The sequence below is a fragment of the Rhinopithecus bieti genome, unplaced genomic scaffold (assembly GCF_001698545.2).
Source record: "Rhinopithecus bieti isolate Rb0 unplaced genomic scaffold, ASM169854v2 scaffold_4553, whole genome shotgun sequence".
Classification (NCBI taxonomy): Eukaryota; Metazoa; Chordata; class Mammalia; order Primates; family Cercopithecidae; genus Rhinopithecus; species Rhinopithecus bieti.
In genome coordinates, this window is record NW_016804694.1 from 3,831,397 (window position 1) to 3,849,408 (window position 18,012).

Consider the following 18,012-nt stretch of genomic DNA (forward strand, 5'->3'; position numbering starts at 1 on the left):
AAGGTGGAAGAGACACAAGCATAATTTTGGAAAGGAATATAAAGGCAGTCAAAATTTTACTAAAGTCTTTCAAATTCAAACAATTAAAACAAAACCTAAACCATCAAAGTGGAATTATACTGTATCACTTGCAGCAACACTTCCTCCATTGTTTCCTGCATACACGCTTCTCTTGAGAGTCCCCCTTATGATGTCTTGACAGTCCTTGCCCCCACCTCTAAAACTCAGCCTATGCTGTTTCTTGTCTCATTGGCCCCTTTCCTTCCTTGATTTGGAATGTTTCTCGCTTTTTCAATGCCAATCAATCGTTTTTTTCCCCAGGCCATTCAGAAAAGATATATAATATTTATTACCTTATATTAAATGAAGAAAGATTACAAATCAGTAACAATCTTCCACACTAAGAAACTTAGAAAAGAAGAGCAAACTAAACTCAAAGCAGTCAAAAGAAAAGAAAGAATAAATATGTGAGCAAAAAAAGCCAGAAAATAGAAAAACAACAAAGAATCAAGAAGCTAAAAGTATCTTTTTTGAAAGATCAATAAAATTGACAAATGTTTAGCTAAACCAAGAATAAAGAAGATAAAGTGAAGATTACTAAAATCAGCAATAAAACAGGGATGTAACTATTGACCTCACCAAAATTTAAAAACTCCTAAGGGAACACTGTGAACAATTATGCCAACAAATTAGATAACATAGATGAAATGGAAAAATTATTAGAGATAACTATTGAAACTGACTCAAGAAGAAGTAGAAAATCTGAATAGAGCCATAAGAAGTATGGAGATTGATTCATTAAAAAAAAATCCCACAAAAGGAATCTCAGTCCCAGATGGCTTCATTGGTGAATTCTAGCAAATTTTTAAAGAATAGCACTAGTTTTTCTCAAGCTTTCCTAAAAAATAAAAGAGGAGAGAACACTTTTAACCCATTCTGATACCAGTATTACCATGATACCAAATGCAAAGACATCACACACAAAAAACTACAGACTATTATCCCTTGAACATAGAAGCAAAATTCTCAACTAAAATATTATCAAACTAAATGCAGCACCATATAAAAACATTATACACTATGACCAAGTGAATTACTCCCAGGAGTATGAGATTGGTTAAACATATGAATATCAATCAATATAATATACCATATTAATAGAATAATAGACAACAACCACATGATCATCTCAACAGATGCTGTCTTAACCTATTTGAGCTGCTGCAACAAAATACCATGGACTGGGTAGCTTATAAGCAGCAGAAATATATTTCTCATAGTTCTGGAGGCCGAGAGTCCAAGATCAAGACCCTGGCAGATTCGGTAGCTGATAAAATCAGGGCCTGTTTCCTATTTTGTAGATGACTTCTCATTGTGTCTTCACATGGTGGAACAAGAAGTCTCTCTTGGACATCTTTTATAAGGTCACTAATCCCACTCTTAATGTCTTGTCACTTCCTAGTACCATCACCTTGGGGTTTAGGTTTCAACATATGAATTTTAGGGGAGCATAAACATTTAGTCCAATGCAGATGCTAAAAAGCATTGAAAACATTGATAAATATGCTTAGTGAACTAGGAATAAGAGGAAATTTTCTCAACCTGATAAAAGGCACCTACATAAAACTCACAGTTAATATCACACTTAATGATAAAAGACTGAATGTTCTCCCAAAGATCAGGAGAAAGACAAGGATGTCTACTCTTAAACAACTTTTATTCAGCATTGCACTGGAGGTTCTACATAGGGCAATCAGACCAGGCAAAGAACAAAAAGCCATCTACATTGGAAAGGAAGAAGTAAAACAGCCTCTATGATTGTGACATGAATTTGTACATAAAAAATTATAAGTTGTTTACCAACAAACAATTAGAGCTAATAGATGAGTTCAGCAGGATTGTAGGATACAAGATCAATATTTAAAAGCTATTGTGTTTCTATGCACTAGCAAGAACAATTCAAAAATGAAATCATAAACACATTACAGTTTGTTTACAATATCATTAAAAATAAAATACTTAGGAATAAATTCAATAAAAGAAGTGGAAGATTTGTACATTGAAAACTAAAAAAAATTGTTAAAAAATTAAATACCTAAATAAATGGAAAGACATCCAGTTTGTTCATGGATCAGTAGACTTCAGTAAGATGGCAGTACTCATCTAATAGATCAAGAGATTTAACTCAATCCCTATCAAAATCCCAACAGCCCTTTTTAAAAATAGAAATTGATGAACTGATTCTAAAATTTGTATAGAAATTCATGGGACCCAAGCCAGCTAAAACAATCTTGAAAAGGAAGAACAAAGCTATAGGACTTATGCTTCCCAAAATCAAGACTTACTACAAAGCTACAGTAATTAAAAGAGTGTGATATACGCATAAAGATATATATCATTGCAAAGAATATGTACCTCAATGCAGAATTGAGAGTCCCGAAATAAACCCAGCCCTCACGTATTATGGTCAGTTGGTTTTCAACAAGGGTTCTAAGACCATGCAATGTGGGAAAAGACAATCTTCTTTAACAAACAGTACTGGAAGAACCGATAAGCATTTGCAAAGGAATGAAGTTTGGTTTTACATCACAACATACACAAAATTAACTCAAAATGAATCAGAGATTTAACTGTAAACACTAAAACCATAGCACACTTAGTAAAAAAAAAAAAAAAAAAAAAAAAGGAGTAAATCTTTGTGGCCGTGGATTAGGCAATGGTTTTCTAGATACGAAACCAAAAACATAAGCAATAAAAGGAAATATTGATAAATTGGACTTCATCAAAATGTAAAACTTTGTGCTTCAGAGGGCACCATCAAAGGACAGCTTATAAAATAGGAGAAAATATTTGCAAATCATACATCTGTTAAGGGTCTAGTATCCAGAATATATAAAGAGCTCTTGCAACTCAACAATAGTCAAATTACCCAATTTAAAAATGGGCAAAGGATTTGAATGGATATTTCTACAAGGAAGATATACAAATGGCCAATAAACACATGAAAGCATACTCAGCATCATTAGTTATTAGGGGAATGCAAATTAAAACCACAATGAGCTATTTCTTCATTCCCACTAAGATAGCTATAATCAAAGACAGGGACAACAGCAAGCATTGGTAAGGATGTGGAAAAATTAGAACATTCATACATTGCCAATGGAAATGTAAAATGGTGCAGCTGCTTTGGAAAACAGTCTAGCAGTTTCTCAAAAAGTTAAAGATAGGGTTATCTCATGACTCAACAAACTTGCCTCTGAGTATATACCCCACAAAACTGAAAATATACATCCACCCAAAAACTTGTATGTGAATGTTCATGGCAGCATTACTCATACTAGCTAAAAAGTGAAAACAACCCAAACGTCTGGTGCTGATGAATGGAAAAAAAAATGTGGTATATCCATGCTGTGAACTATTATTCAGCCATAAAAAGGAATGAAGTAATACATGCTACAATGTGGATGAACCTTGAAAGCATGCTAACTGAAGGAAGATAGACACAAAAGACCATATACTGCATAATTCCATTTTAATGAAATGTCTGGAATAGAAACAAAGATTTGTGATTGCTGGGGTGGGAGGGGGGAATGGGAAGTGACTGCTAATGGGTATGGGATTTCTTTTGGAGTTGATGAAAATGTTCTGGAATTAGATAATTTGACAGTAGCGATAGTTACACAGCTCTATAAATATATTTTAAAATATTGAAGTATACACTTTGTAATAAAGTATATACTTCATAATTTATATGGAAATTATATCTCAATTTTAAAGGTTCAGAAATATATATTTATTGAGCATCTGTTGAGCACCAGGCACTGGCTAGGTGCTGATTTGGTCACCGTGTCTAACTAAGTCCCTAGCTGATATTCTGGACTGGGCATAAAACAGACAGTAATTGATAAACAAGGTAGTACATAGTATGCTAAGAAGAAAATATAAAATATGCTAAGAAGCAGGGGAAAGGACAGAGTGATAGGAGAGGTGTGCTGTTTTAGATAGGACCAGAACCATCAGGAAAGCCTTGCTGACAGCGGGAGAAAAACCTGAGATGTGAAGGGAGTGAGTCTGGAACTCTAAAGGAGGGAACGGCAATGAGGCTGGGGAGGATCTGGCGAAGAGGCTGCTATGGCTGGAGAAAAGTGAATGGATAGAGAGGTGGTGAGATAAGAAAAAGTGTGTGTGTGTGTGTGTTGGGTGGGGGTGGGCGTGGTGTGTGGCAGCAGTAGCAGGGACTGATTGTGTAGGGCCTTATAGACCATAAATAAGAACTTTGGTTTGGATTTTGGATTTTGCCTTGGCTGCAATGGGAAGCCATTGGATGGTTCTGAGCAGAGGATGAACGTAATCTGACTTAGGGCTTGAGAGACCCCTCTGGCTGCTGTAGGAAGAATAGCTAGTAGAGGACAAGGGTGGGAGTGAGGTTGTCACCAGTTAGGAGGCCATTCCAAGAATCCAGGCAAGAGGTGGTGGACACTTAGGCCAGCAAATAAAAGCAGAGTTGGGAAGTGGTCAGATTCTGAATATGAAGGGATGCCTATAAATCACCTCTTGACCCAATACCTGGATCAAGCAACAACTATGCCAGGGTCACCTGAACTAAAACCAGACCTTCCTTTTAGAAGGTGTGTTTCAGAGGAGTTGGATGAAGACAGAGAGGCTGTGGCTCACACTCATGTGTTAATACTTTTTGAGCCTGTCACTCTCCCTCATTGATCTATTGAACATTTGTGTGTTCTTCTGAAATAAGTGGGGCTCGATATCTATCCAGGATCCAGAGGCTCCTCTCATTCAAGTCACTCCTCTCCTTTCTTCTGCTTTTATAGGCTGGGTGGGATTCTTTTCAGGTGCCAGATTCCCCTTAGGAGCTGGGGAGATTCATGGGGACTTGGGTGGGAAAATCTACCTTTGCTTGTTAACACTTGGCCTATTTCAATTCCTGATTCTCCAAGCAGTGAGTGCTCTTCCATTCTCCTCAGGCTGTCATTGCAAAGTGTCTCCCTGTGACCCTGAGTCTACAAATAATCCCTAATCTTGCACCCTGCAGATCTCGGAAGATCTGGCTATTAACCACAGGATGCCATTTAAATGGTGTGTCCTGACAATGTTTCTGGTTTCTGACATACTTCTTTCCCCACCCCATGAAGTCTCCGGCCTCTTATAGTCTCTACCAGCAGTTCCCACAAACATACACTGGTTCACAATGTCTCCATTGATCGCTTTTCCTTGTACAGTGATTATGCCTCTAGAACCCAAGAAAATTGGGGCCTACAAGGGCTTGCTTAAAAGATAATTTCTAATTGCAGTTGTGTAAACATGATTCTCAGACTTCTTCAATTTAACTAATTCATGTGGCAGAGCACAAGTATGGTTCTCTGCCTGGGACATCTGGTCCTAAATGGTGCATTGTCTCTGGAATTATGACATTTCTCATCCTGGAGTGTTTTCATGCTTAGTTCCAAGGTGGTGATTTAATCTGAGGAGCAGCTGAGAACTAGGTCTTAGACGGTTGCCCCTGAATGTACCCATCACAGGGCCGAACTGTCTCAGATTTCATCTCAGAAAAATGATCAAACATACGAAGAAAACCTAAACAAGCAGACAGAAACTACTGTGAGCCTGATATCTAAAAGGAATCAACAGAAAATTAAACTTTACAGAAGCATCTGCTAAAACGACAAAAAGGATTCTAACCAAAACTTACGGCAAAACTAAAAAATCCTTTTTCCCTCCAAATACCTGTGATAGCATTATAGCTGCCTCTCCCACCATTAATCTTGTTCCTCATTGTCTCCAAAGAATCTCAAACTCTCACCATATGTGCCTTTTTCTCTCCCTTCCTGACCCCCAACCCTCGCCTTTCCGGGTGGTGCCTCCAGGTCTCTGCTCCATGCATTTCTCTGATCCACACAACCAAAGGCCAGGCCTGTTTGAACAGCAAAGATTTTTTTCTTAGAAACAATAGAAGGAGGCTATAATCATTCAGAATTTAAGTTTTCATTATAATCCTGCTGTAAGAGTTATGTTTTATCATAGTGAACTTTCTCCTATGTTACAGAATGTAGAACTATCTCAATGGGGCAAGGACAAGAAGTACATGCTCGAAAGCTGATTCAGATGTCAATGCAGCAGGTATGTGACAAGAGACTGCTCCTGCTGCAACATTATTGCTGGAAACCCCATAGTCACGAATGTTACCACATTCTTGTCCTGACGCTCAATCCTGATTTTTCCATTTTTGCTTATCATTACCTGTGAATTTTAAACCTCAGTCTAGTTTCCTCCTGATATTCCCATGGAAAGCTTATTCCATTTTCTATAGTATATGCTCCATTTTACATTCACCGATTTTTTGTTCGTTTTATAATTTGGGAGACACACCTTCTGATTTCTAAGAATGCAGCTCTAGCAATCTTGGAATTTCATGATCAATATGAATAGGTAGTACTTAAGGAGTGACAGATTGAGACAGTTAAATTTTCATTTTCAGTTAAAGGCAGACTTTCATTTTTCATTAATGGATCATTTCAGGCAAATAAGAAATATTTAAGGATGCTATGTTTAAATATTGATAATGGTTTTCACTGAAAATTGCAAGCTGAATGGAGTGTTAAGAGAGATTTCCCATTGCACCTAATAAATACACAGGACATTAATTTTCTAGAAATGCTCTGTAGATAGCCTTTTCAGCTGTAATAAGAAATGATACCATTTATAAAATAAAATAAAATAAGATCTTGGTTTATTTTTAAGCTTTTGATCTCAGAATGTCTGTACAAACTTTGGTGCAGCTTCTCCCTGGAAATTAATGACTAGAGAGGGTTAATGGGCTAAAACTCTGCTTGGGTCATCAAATTTTCCAGCTAGTCATTAATTCTCAAATGCCCTAAGCCTTAATCTTTATCACTTAATTAAATTCAATAATTTATTTAATTTCTACATGTATATCTCAAAGCAATTATACGTAATTATTTTTACTCAGATCAAGTGTTTCACTCTGTTGAGTGATTTGACAGTTTAACTTTGGGCCTTAAATAATTTCTTTAGTTTCTGTGAGTGCAAAACTTTTTAATTTAAATACTGTGTTCACATTACCCGTCTTTGGAGTGCTAGCCTTTATAACTTACATGCCCTGTTTGTCAAAGTGGGGTAAATATTGATTATATGGCATAATCAGAAAAGAAAACCAGACATGAGCAGGTGCAGCCATGTTGCTGCCTTGAGAGACACCACGGTTAGCATAAAGCTGGCATTGTGGAATGCAGAGTGGGGAACCAGAAAGTAGGTGGGTCCGTGATGACACAAACTAATCCTGAATGCCGTCTTCCTCCGAAACCCCAATTGTATAGACGGCACATCCCCTTTGCTAGTTAAGCCGGTGTGAGTTGTATTTTCGCTTACAGTTGAGACACGTTATATATGCCTTGCCATATATTTATTGTGCTCACTATTTTGTAGTTTTACGTCGTTCAAGATAGCTGATTCCTGTATAACGGTATTAAAATGTCTGGTGAAGAACCTGTGTTCTCACAGGGCAGTGATGGTTTTGTGACATATTTTTAAGGTAGTTTGTTTAATCAAGTATTTATTTAGAAAGTGCTTAATAAGTTATGTGGTTTCAAGAAAGTGTGGAAAGAGTGATGATAAAGAATAAAGCTTAGGGTTATGGTAGTAAATGTCGCCAAATGTATTGTCTCCACCTTTCATGAGATCATGTGTATCTTTCTTTGTAACTATGAATAACTGTGAACCAGTCTTTTTGGTTTTGGGGGTGAGTCAGTTCTGATTTACCTTAGGCAGGACAACTTAAGTTACTGATTCCAAAATACCCATTCCCACCATTAGATGGTGCACACACTGTACTTACACAAGTCTGTCTTCAAGTTTTAATTTCTGTTCCTTTCTGAACCAGGGGTAGCAGAATACTATCATTTTGAACCCACTTGATTCTAAGTAATTAGCTTGTACCAATAGCCGGAGAAATTATTGTATTGACATATAATTTTTAAAAATGTGTTCAAAACAGTATTCACATGGTTTTATAAAAGAAAAAAGTGCACATTTTGTTTTGTTAAAATCATAGCAAAAAAGTTATAAGAAATAAATATGGACTCATTTTTGGATACAGGGTGGTTGGGTATTACTACAAAATTGCCACCTTGGCCTGGAATTCATGGAAGAATTACTGGAGACACTAATTACCACTGAAGCCAGTGATGATTCTTTCCGAGTATGGATAACTACGGAGCCTCATGATCGATTTCCAATTACATTGCTTCAGGTTTGTTACTAAATGTCTTTTCATTGAGAGTTATAGAAATAAAGATGGCATCATGGACATTGTTGAAAGATGAGAACACAACAGGGCTTTTTGGTCCTGTAGAGTCTGGACTGCAAAATCTCACTATAATACTATAATCATCACAATCTTGACATCAAGATTAGACTACAGTAAATATTTCCATAGAAGAGCTCTAAGACTTGGTACTAATTTATTGAGTTTCAGCTCTGATCAATGTACTTAGTTTATACAGTGCTGAACTTTGCCCCTACTTTATGTACCATAAGCATATTGTTTTCTGATGTACAGGTTGAGCATCCTAAATCTGAAAATGGAAACCTGAAATGCTTCAAAATCTGAAACATTCTCAGTGCCAATAGAATGCCCAAAGGAAATGCTCATATAACAATTTAATGCTAATATTCCAAAATCTGAAAAAAAATCTGAAATTCAAAACACTTCTAGTCCCAAGCATTTCAGATAAAGGATACTCAGTCTAATATTGTAATTTCTATTTTATTCTTTATAGTAATTTATAGAAACAAAACCACTGTTTTCTTTTCATGACAGACCTCTCTCAAATTCACTAATGAGCCACCCCAAGGTGTACGCGCAGGTTTGAAAAGAACATTTGCAGGAATTAATCAAGACCTTCTGGACATCAGTAATTTACCCATGTGGAAGCCGATGCTTTACACAGTAGCATTTTTACACTCCACTGTTCAGGTAACTATGGAAAGCAGTTTTCACCTTTAGGGGATGGCTGGTGATGTGCTGAGGCCTCATTGGAGAGGCTCCCAAGAGGGCGCTATCCGTTGCCGCTCTGTCCCCTTACTCTCTTTTCCTTCATAGCACTTTCCCCACCTGGCATAGTGTGTATTTGCTTATGTGTTTTGTGTGTGCCCCCTGCCCCAACCCCCAACCCTGCTATTGGAATGTAAGATTCTCCAGGGTGAAGACTGTCTTTTTGCAACTGCTGACTCTCCTGCTGTCACAACAGCATGCAGGGGATTGTCAGAGCTCAATAAATATTTGTAGAATGAGCTAATGGATTATAAAGATAGGAGCTTGGTTTTGAAAGTGCCTGTGCTGGCCAAGAATTTTATGTGGACCATCTCCTATAATACTAACAGCCACATTTCAAGATAGGATTATCACCATCTCAAAGACGTTAAGTACTCTTCAAATGTGGTTGACTAGGATTGGCTGAACTAGGATTGGCTGCCTCTAATTTATGTACTGTTTTGACTCTATTCATTACCTGATAGTAAAAGTGGTGGTGATGTTGGAGGAGGAGGAGGAACAGCAGCTCCGAGTCTTTCTCAAGTCATTTGCTGTTTGCTTTTACAGTCTTAGTACTGATGCAGTAATTTAAGAACTCTGATTACCAAGCAACTTGTCTGTTATGATTTTTAAAATTATCGTTAGTGTTTTGTTCTGCATCTGAATTTTATTTTTTGTTCTGTAATTCAAAAGCTACATATTTTCAATGCACTTGATCTATTCCTTGATTTCACAGAGAATTGAAGAGATTCCTTTAACCTTTACCTGCGTTTCTTTCTTCCCTGAGGCTGGGGTGAAGGATAAAATAAATCGGTCGGTCTATCCGAGGAGTCAAGCTTTTAGCTGTGTACAGTCATGGGCAGAACTTCACATTACCTCTCCCTGCCCTGTCCAAAGATGGAGGGGAACTTAATGCTCACCCCAGAAAATACTGTGTGTATTTACCCCTACTTCATTATCCCTACCACTTTACTAGGTTCCTGGCTGCCCAACAGAGAGGGCTGTGTTGTTTGTCTGTCTCCCAACCCTGAGAGAGTTAAAATCAGATTAAATGCTTTGCTGGTGCTTGTCTTGACTAAGTTCCATTGTAGCCTTTGGATTGTCAATTATAGCTTCCAAGTCACCAAAGCCTATTTCATACATTCTTATCTGGGAATCGTTCGCTTTGCTAGATCTTATCACACTCTAATACAAGTATTGCTTTAACTCTGCTATTTCATTCCCAATTCACAAATAACGTATTTTATGATTCTGTTCCCAGTAGTGATGATTCAGCTCTTCCACTGTGCTTATCATGGAGAGCTGGTTGGGGGTATTTTCCATATGGTTAATGTGGCAACCTGTGTTTTTAGTGGCCATTATCCAAGTGCTAAAGGGAAGAAGAGCAACAGGACCATGGTCCAGCCATGGGGCTAAAGTGCCCTTGCACTTAACACCACGTGTGTTTGGGTTAAAACAGAGGAGAAATATTTTCACCGCTAGGGCAGTGAAGTTACCAGTGGAGTGTTCAAGAATAAAAGGCTGAATGTCTCTTAAAATCAAATAATAGAGGGCTAGAAATAACACTTCACTGAGAGTCAGGAGGCCTGGACTTTCATGCTTGCTGTGAAATCAGCTAGCTGAAAGCAGTTAGTTGATCAAGTTATGTCTCTCTCAGGGCCTGTTTCCCCATCTGTGCAGTTGGAGGCAGAAGTAGGTGATCTTTCAAGGTTTTTTTCAATTTCTAAAATTCCGTCATCCAGTTCTGTGACAATACAGGGAGTGTAGGTAATTGTTTTTCATCAATTTCAGAAGTGTTTACCGTGGTATTTCCAAAATCTCCCGGGAATTTTAGACGTATGTTTCAGAAATATCACAGAAATGTTTGCTGTGATTTTGCCTGTTTTTTTTTTTGTTTGTTTTGTTTTGTTTTGTTTTTTTACTTGGTTAGGATAGGGACAGCTTAATAGAAAAATCCACAATTCTTTAGAGACTTGTTGTCTTGGGCCAGAAGCATCAACATCTCTTGGGAGCTTGTTGGAGGCGGATCTCAGATCTCGCCTCAGACTCTCCTGAATCAGTCTGCATTGTACCAAGATACCTACATGATTTATATGCACCTGAATGTCTGAGACTCAACTGCTATAGGAAGGAATATTGTGGATTAGGTAGTTTGTGACTTAACGTTTCTTTTCTCTCTCTATTGTTGAGTATAAGAGCCACACATCTGATTTGTTAATTAATTGAGTCCTCCAAATTAAAACAGGCATCCCTTGCTTTAAACAAACATGTTATATGTACTTTTGTTTTTGCGGAGACTGAAAAAAGAATTAGGCACAGGATCTGAGGCTCCAGAGGGGTTCATGCTGGAGTTCATCCCACATTACAGTGCAGAACCCAGGAGTAAAATAACCAACTCCCTACCTGCTCTCCAGTAAAAAATGTAATTTCTCCCACGGAATCCTGGTTTGGGTGGCATTATGCCATCAGCTTACCCCAGTTCATAGGCATGATATGTGGATTCTACTTCTGTTGCAGGGAACAAAATGAGCGCCTCTCCTTTCCTGGGAGAAGGGGAAGTAGATTTGGCTGGTCAAGGATAACTTGGGTAGAAGAGTGGTGGAGGGGCCGGGCGCGGTGGCTCAAGCCTGTAATCCCAGCACTTTGGGAGGCCGAGACGGGTGGATCACGAGGTCAGGAGATCGAGACTATCCTGGCTAACACGGTGAAACCCCGTCTCTACTAAAAAATACAAAAAACTAGCCGGGCGTGGTGGCGGGCGCCTGTAGTCCCAGGTACTCGGGAGGCTGAGGCAGGAGAATGGCGTGAACCCGGGAGGCGGAGCTTGCAGTGAGCTGAAGTGAGCTGAGATCCGGCCACTGCACTCCAGCCCGGGTGGCAGAGCGAGACTCCATCTCAAAAAAAAAAAAAAAAAAAAAAAAAAAAGAAGAGTGGTGGAGGGCGTGGTTTGCTTTCTTCTTGAGGTGGGAGCAGGCTTTCCCAGGAGGAGGGTGCCCTGGGTGCTGCCATGGGAACGTGCATAGATGCACCAGGCAACGCCGCACTAAGCTCTGCTCCTCGCCACTCCCCCTCTCCTCCGTCAACTTACTATCCACACAGGGCAGTAGCACCTACTGAGAGGGGAAGTTCCTGCTGAAGCCCCCACCCCTGCTGCAGTCCAGTGATGTCTCTACTTTTGCCAGTGGCCCTTCTGCCCTCCCTATGGGAGCTTTTTATTCCCAGGACCCTGGTGTGTGCCTGGTCTCAGTTTGGCTGCCACTCCCTGAGAATATTTCAGCATCCTCTTGAAGATTACCTAAGAGGGAAGCTTCTCTCTGGCCTCAGTATTCTGTCTCTAAGCTTTCCTGGGCAGTGTAGCATCCAGTGTAGCATCGTTCTGGGTTTCAGAGCAAGCCCACATTCACCCTTTGGGATTTTAATTTTAAGCACATTTTCCTCCAAAGTCTTAGTCTTTTGAAACTCAATCATTACATTTTTAGCCACCTCCTAACACCTCCTGCAGAAGATCAGAACAATGTTCTATGGGTTGTTTTTTTTCCTATTGATTGTCGACATGCTGCTCTTTGAGGTATGTGTTGGACCGAGTAAATGTCTTAAGCAATGGTCTTCCCAGCCAATTATCTACAATTGTCTTCTCAGCCAATGCCTGGGCCCCAGAATAGGACACTTAAATCAAAATCCCCAGGAGGCCAAAAGGAAGGAGCTCAGTCTTTTTAAAAACTTCCAAGTGATCCTGATATGCGGCAAGAATTGAAAATAATGGCCAAATGGCCACAACCCTTAAGGGAAGAGTCTTGAACCATTTTTATATCCATTTCATAGTCTGGAGTTTTTCTCCCCATCACCTTGGCTTGTCCACATTGAACTGCATATTTCTTTCTGACTTTTCAAACAGCTTATATATAACTCTGTGAGGTGAGGTGGTCTTTTTTTTTTTTTTCGTTTTTCTTTTTTAGCTAAAGTTATTGATTAGGATCTCTAAGGGCCTGTAGTGGCAGTGGCAAACTTGGAAATTTTATCATGCCTTTAAAAATTACTTAGATAGTAAATAAAACAGGCCTAGGGCCCAGGGAATCTCACTATTAACAGTTTTCATTCAGAAAAGTGTTTGCTTCCCCTATATTTTGTTTGTTTTCTTTCTCAAGTCTGAGCCTTGATGAACATTCCTTTCAAATTTAATAGTGTATATAAAATTCTTGCTTTGGGGAGAGATGATTATAAAATTTCTCATTTAAATGTCTTTGAATAATTATAATAGTATGATACAGGTTTATCTTTTACACTCTGCCCCATAGTGTTTCCCAGAGGTTCTGGCTGTTTCTGTTAACTATTTTTACCTAGTAAAGTTTCCCTTACATTGTCTAGTGTGGCTTGTATTTTTCTTTGTATATTAGCTCCAGTTATTGGAGTTAGATAGATAAATCCAGTTGTCTTGTTTTGAAGCTGTGAAATGATTCTGCAGCTCTGTGGGAACTGCAGAGGTAGAGCCTAACGTAAAACTGGAAATGGCTCTGACATCATTAAAATGGTTGAACAACTTTTCATCAGTGTTCTAAGGAGTTTTTCATGATTTTACATTTTCCATATTTCTTTAGTAGTTCAGAGTTTTGCATATTCTGTGAAAAGAAAAGAAGAAACTGTATTAGTCAAATTAAGTAAGGAGTGGACTGGTTTTCCTAAAATCATCACTCACCAGCTTGATGATGTATAGTCACTCCCTTCTGTCAAATGAAGTTTTAACATTCAAATCTGTCTGCGTTCCATGCCTTGAAGCACGTGAACACTGAGTTGCTGCTACTCACCAGAGCTAGTCCTCTGCTGAAGCAGAACCTTCTGTCTGCAGCCTTCTTCTCCATGAGTCGCAGGATTTGTGTTCCTAATTCTGCTCATGGCCTTTGCCAACCCTGAAAGTCTCTTCTCTCCCCTTTGCAAAGACCAGCTTCAGTTTTATTATTCCCAGAAGCCTCAGATTGAAGGTCTCCTTCAGGCTTATCATCTGTGAAATGTTGACAGTTAATTATATTCACTATCCCATTGTTCTTTTTCTTGTCTCTAAGTCTTATTTTTGCAACAGATTAAAACTTCTTGAAAATGCATCCATTTAAATATTTTATTGTACTGCATAGGACTCATCCCATGGTTTCAAAATGTTAATTAAACTGAAGAAATTCAATATTCCAAATAAGTCTAGCAGCAAAACCCCTTGCTTTGATCTTCGCACTGAGCTCTTAGGTTCTAGTTGTTTGAGTCTATCCTGATAGTATTCCAAGGTAATTAAAAAAAAAATAGCAATAAGATGAAATGACTTCATTTGTGAAAGAAAAGGCACCCACTAAGATTTGGGGCTTTTTAATTTTCCCAAGATGAGCTAATCAGTTTATGACTGTAGTGAACCAACTTAAAAAGTAAATGCTTTAGATGAAAACTGGTAGTAAGAAATATAAACATGAAGCAAATCTTAGCATTAGGGCAATTTTCAAAACACACATTTTAAGGAACAACTAAATTGCAATGACTCAGTGCATATAAATAGGAGTGTTTCTATAGAGCCTATTTGAGCAGCTTTAGTAACTGGAGTTATTTTTCATTCGGCCATCCATCTAATTGAACATTAAAATTTAAAAATTAAGTCAAACACCTAGGTAAAACGAATGGTGTAAATTCTGATTCTCTTTTTCAAAAATGGGAAAACATCCACATTTCACTAATAAGTCATTAGCATTCTTCTCTTCAAAGTCCTCAAGATGGAAGAAATTCCAAGAACTAAAAGGGTTAGCTGTATGAATTTTCATGTTAATATCCCATAACCCTCTCAACCCACCCTTGCTCCTGGGATAATCTGGAAGAGGCTCACCTCAATGTTTCTGAGGTCCACTTCAGAAATGCCAAACCCTGGGTTAGCCTCAGCATTGACCTCTTACAGAGGAAGGGTTCCTTCTGCCCTGGTAACAATTGACCAGTGTTTATTAGGCAACCGTGATTCTTTCCCCCAAGGTGCAAAAGGGGAGACAAAATAGAAGACGTGTTTTTCACTGTCAAGGCTCAAAATCTGGTTATAGGACCATATATTTCAATATGAAACATCTAAAAAAAAAAAAACCACAAAACAAAAACCAAGGCAACATGAATGCTGGGACTAGAAAACAGGAAGCTGTCAAGAGAAACAGTGTTAGGGACCACGGCTCCTGCCCTTGCAGCTGGGACCACACAGTCTCTCCTCCCTTCAAGGCTGTGGCCTCTGCTCCTCCTCACCTCCTCTAAGTACAGGGTGGAAGATGGTTCCTCACAGCTCCTGAGTTTACAAGTTTTCCTAGTCTAAGCCCCAGATAGCAATTACAAACCCTAAGTTCAAATTCCTGGGAGAAGGAATCTGGTCAGTTCTTTCTGGGCTGGCTTTCTACATTGGATCAGATTAGCTAAGGGATAGGAGTGGGTGTCACATAGCACAAATCTCTAATGCCTGACAACCTTAACTAAAGAAGTTTAGGTCTAGAGGTAACAGTAGTACTTTACGTTTTAAGCGCTACTCCTATTATTATGTATTATTATTATATTATTATTAGTTTATGTATTCTTGACCCTTCGGCACTCTGATCATCCCAGGTCAGAACATCTAGCACCCAAATTAATCTTAATGATTTACTAAATACTTTAAAAGCATACCCTGAAACTCAGTAATTAAAACCTTTGAATTTTCTGAATTTCTTCTCTGACATGTTCATGAACTTGTCCAAGCAAAAATTTATTTAGAATTTTTTTTAAATGGTGGGATTATTCAGGATCTGAAGCATGGCATAGCTGCAGCAAGAAGGATTGGAATAGCTCGTGAAAATGGCAGTGTGTGCATGTGTGTGTGTGTGTCTGTGTGTGTGTGTATTGAGTTGGGGAAGGCAGAAAAGAAAAAGAAAAGTTAGTATATACTTAGAGGTAAAAGAGTAGAATTAAACCTTCCCATAGATGTATAGGGATTCTACTCTCCACATGGGTCCTTACCTTAGGCACTAGAATTAGGGTCTAGAAACTAATCTAATAAATCATTGGACCTTCCTTAGAGACTGATTATGTATTGGGATAGGAAAAGCTGATGCCTTGGAAACATCTGGACTCATCTATGTGGTTTGTTGGATGATCAGTTCTTGGAGCTATCAGGTCTAATACTTGCCATACCTTTAAAATGCTCTCTGGAATATCTAAACAATTGAATCATTTGCTCTGAGTCCAGTTTGATTATTTATGGGTGATTTGGCATTTGTAAACAGTTAGCCACTATTGCACAGGAGTCTCTTAGGCCCTCTTTGATTAAGTAGAGGGAAACAAATGAGGGTCACGTGAAAGTTTCAAGACAGACACGTCATGTGTACAACAGAAAGTTTTAGTTTTCAAAATCTGAAATGACAAGATTGCCAAGTGAAGTCATCACAGAATCTAAGTGCTCTTGAGAGAGGTTTAGGTAATCCAGCGGAAAAAATTCAAACCCTTGCATTTGACATTTCAAACTTTCGGGAGTCCAATGTAGAATAACAGTTCATTCAACAGATATTTGTTGAGCACCTACTGCATTTTTTTGAGTTGTCAGTGGAGACCTAGACTTTAAAATAAACAAACCCAAAACTGCAACTTGACAAATCTTTGGAGATTTGTTTCTATAAACCAGTTAGCTATAGAGCCATGAAGTAATATTTCTAATATGGCTATATGCCACATAATGTTTCAGTCAACATGGATTGCATATATGGTGGTGGTCCCATGAGAGTATAATGTACTTTTACTATACCTTTTCTGTGTTTAGATATGTCTAGATACACAAATACCTACCATTGTGTTATAGTTGCCTGCAGTAGTCAGTCCAGTAACATGCTGCACAGGTTTGTAGCCTGAGAGTAATAGGCTACCTCATGTAGCCTAGGTGTGTATAGGCTGTACCATCTAGGTTTGTGTAAGCACCCTCGAAGATGTTCACATAATGAGGAAATTGCTTAATGATGCATTTCTCAGAAGGTAACCCCATTGTTAAGCGACATGACGGTATATCCAAAATTGTATATACTATTCTTTTAAACTAATGTCAATTGATTTTGATAATATAGCCTTAATTTTACTGTATTTTTATAGCAATAAAAAATGGAATCAGGTACACGCAATACTTACTTTTCTTTGGTGTTTTTAAGGAGCGACGAAAGTTTGGCCCCTTAGGATGGAATATTCCCTACGAATTCAATTCTGCTGACTTTTCAGCCAGTGTTCAGTTTATTCAGAATCACCTTGATGAATGCGACATTAAAAAAGTGAGTAAAATTGTGCCTTTTTTCCTGTTTTTATTGCTCTTCTTAAATCAGGGTTCTACAGTCATTTGAAGTCTATGATGCGGTGTGAATTTGCTGAGCCCCATGGAGCCCCCTTTGAAGGGACGTATTCTAATCAGACACTTGCTGGGGCAGCCTGTCCCCGCCCCCAACACGCACATACCACAGAAGCTAACTAACTCAGTGTGTGGCAAAATACCGCGTCTTTCCTCATGTTACACTCAAGGGCCACAGGGCACTTCAAGAGAAGGTGTGCCTTAGGTCAAGCTTCTCCTCACTGGTCCTACTCCTGCCTCTTCAGAAGTGAAGATGGTATCTGCCAGCCCATGTGAAAGCTCTTTTCCACCTTAAGTCATTTCTTAACCGCTCAGCTTATGCCTATGAATAACAATACTTTCTAGTAATGGTCATTCATCATCATAGGACACTTTGCAGTTTTCAAAGTTCTCATGTATGCAGGATCTCTTTTTTATCTTCACAACTCTGTGAGGTCAATAACAAAGGCATTATTATTTATTTGTTACTCATTTTTCTGATGAGGTAACAGACAAGAGGGACTAAGAGACTTCCTCGAGGTCACAGAGCTAAGAACGTAAGCTCTGTTGTCATTTCACACATATAAAGGGTTGGAAATGTGTTTTT

The 18,012-nt window shown here is 38.6% G+C and overlaps 1 protein-coding gene across 1 annotated transcript in view; it reads left to right on the forward strand.

The window, feature by feature from the left end:
* The window catches only part of DNAH8 (dynein axonemal heavy chain 8), a 333,448-nt gene that overhangs the window by 265,981 nt on the left and 49,455 nt on the right, over positions 1–18,012 (forward strand). The window contains 4 exon segments of the mRNA XM_017870032.1: positions 6,062–6,135; positions 8,132–8,284; positions 8,855–9,010; positions 17,236–17,352. Coding sequence (XP_017725521.1) covers positions 6,062–6,135; positions 8,132–8,284; positions 8,855–9,010; positions 17,236–17,352 — 500 coding nt within the window.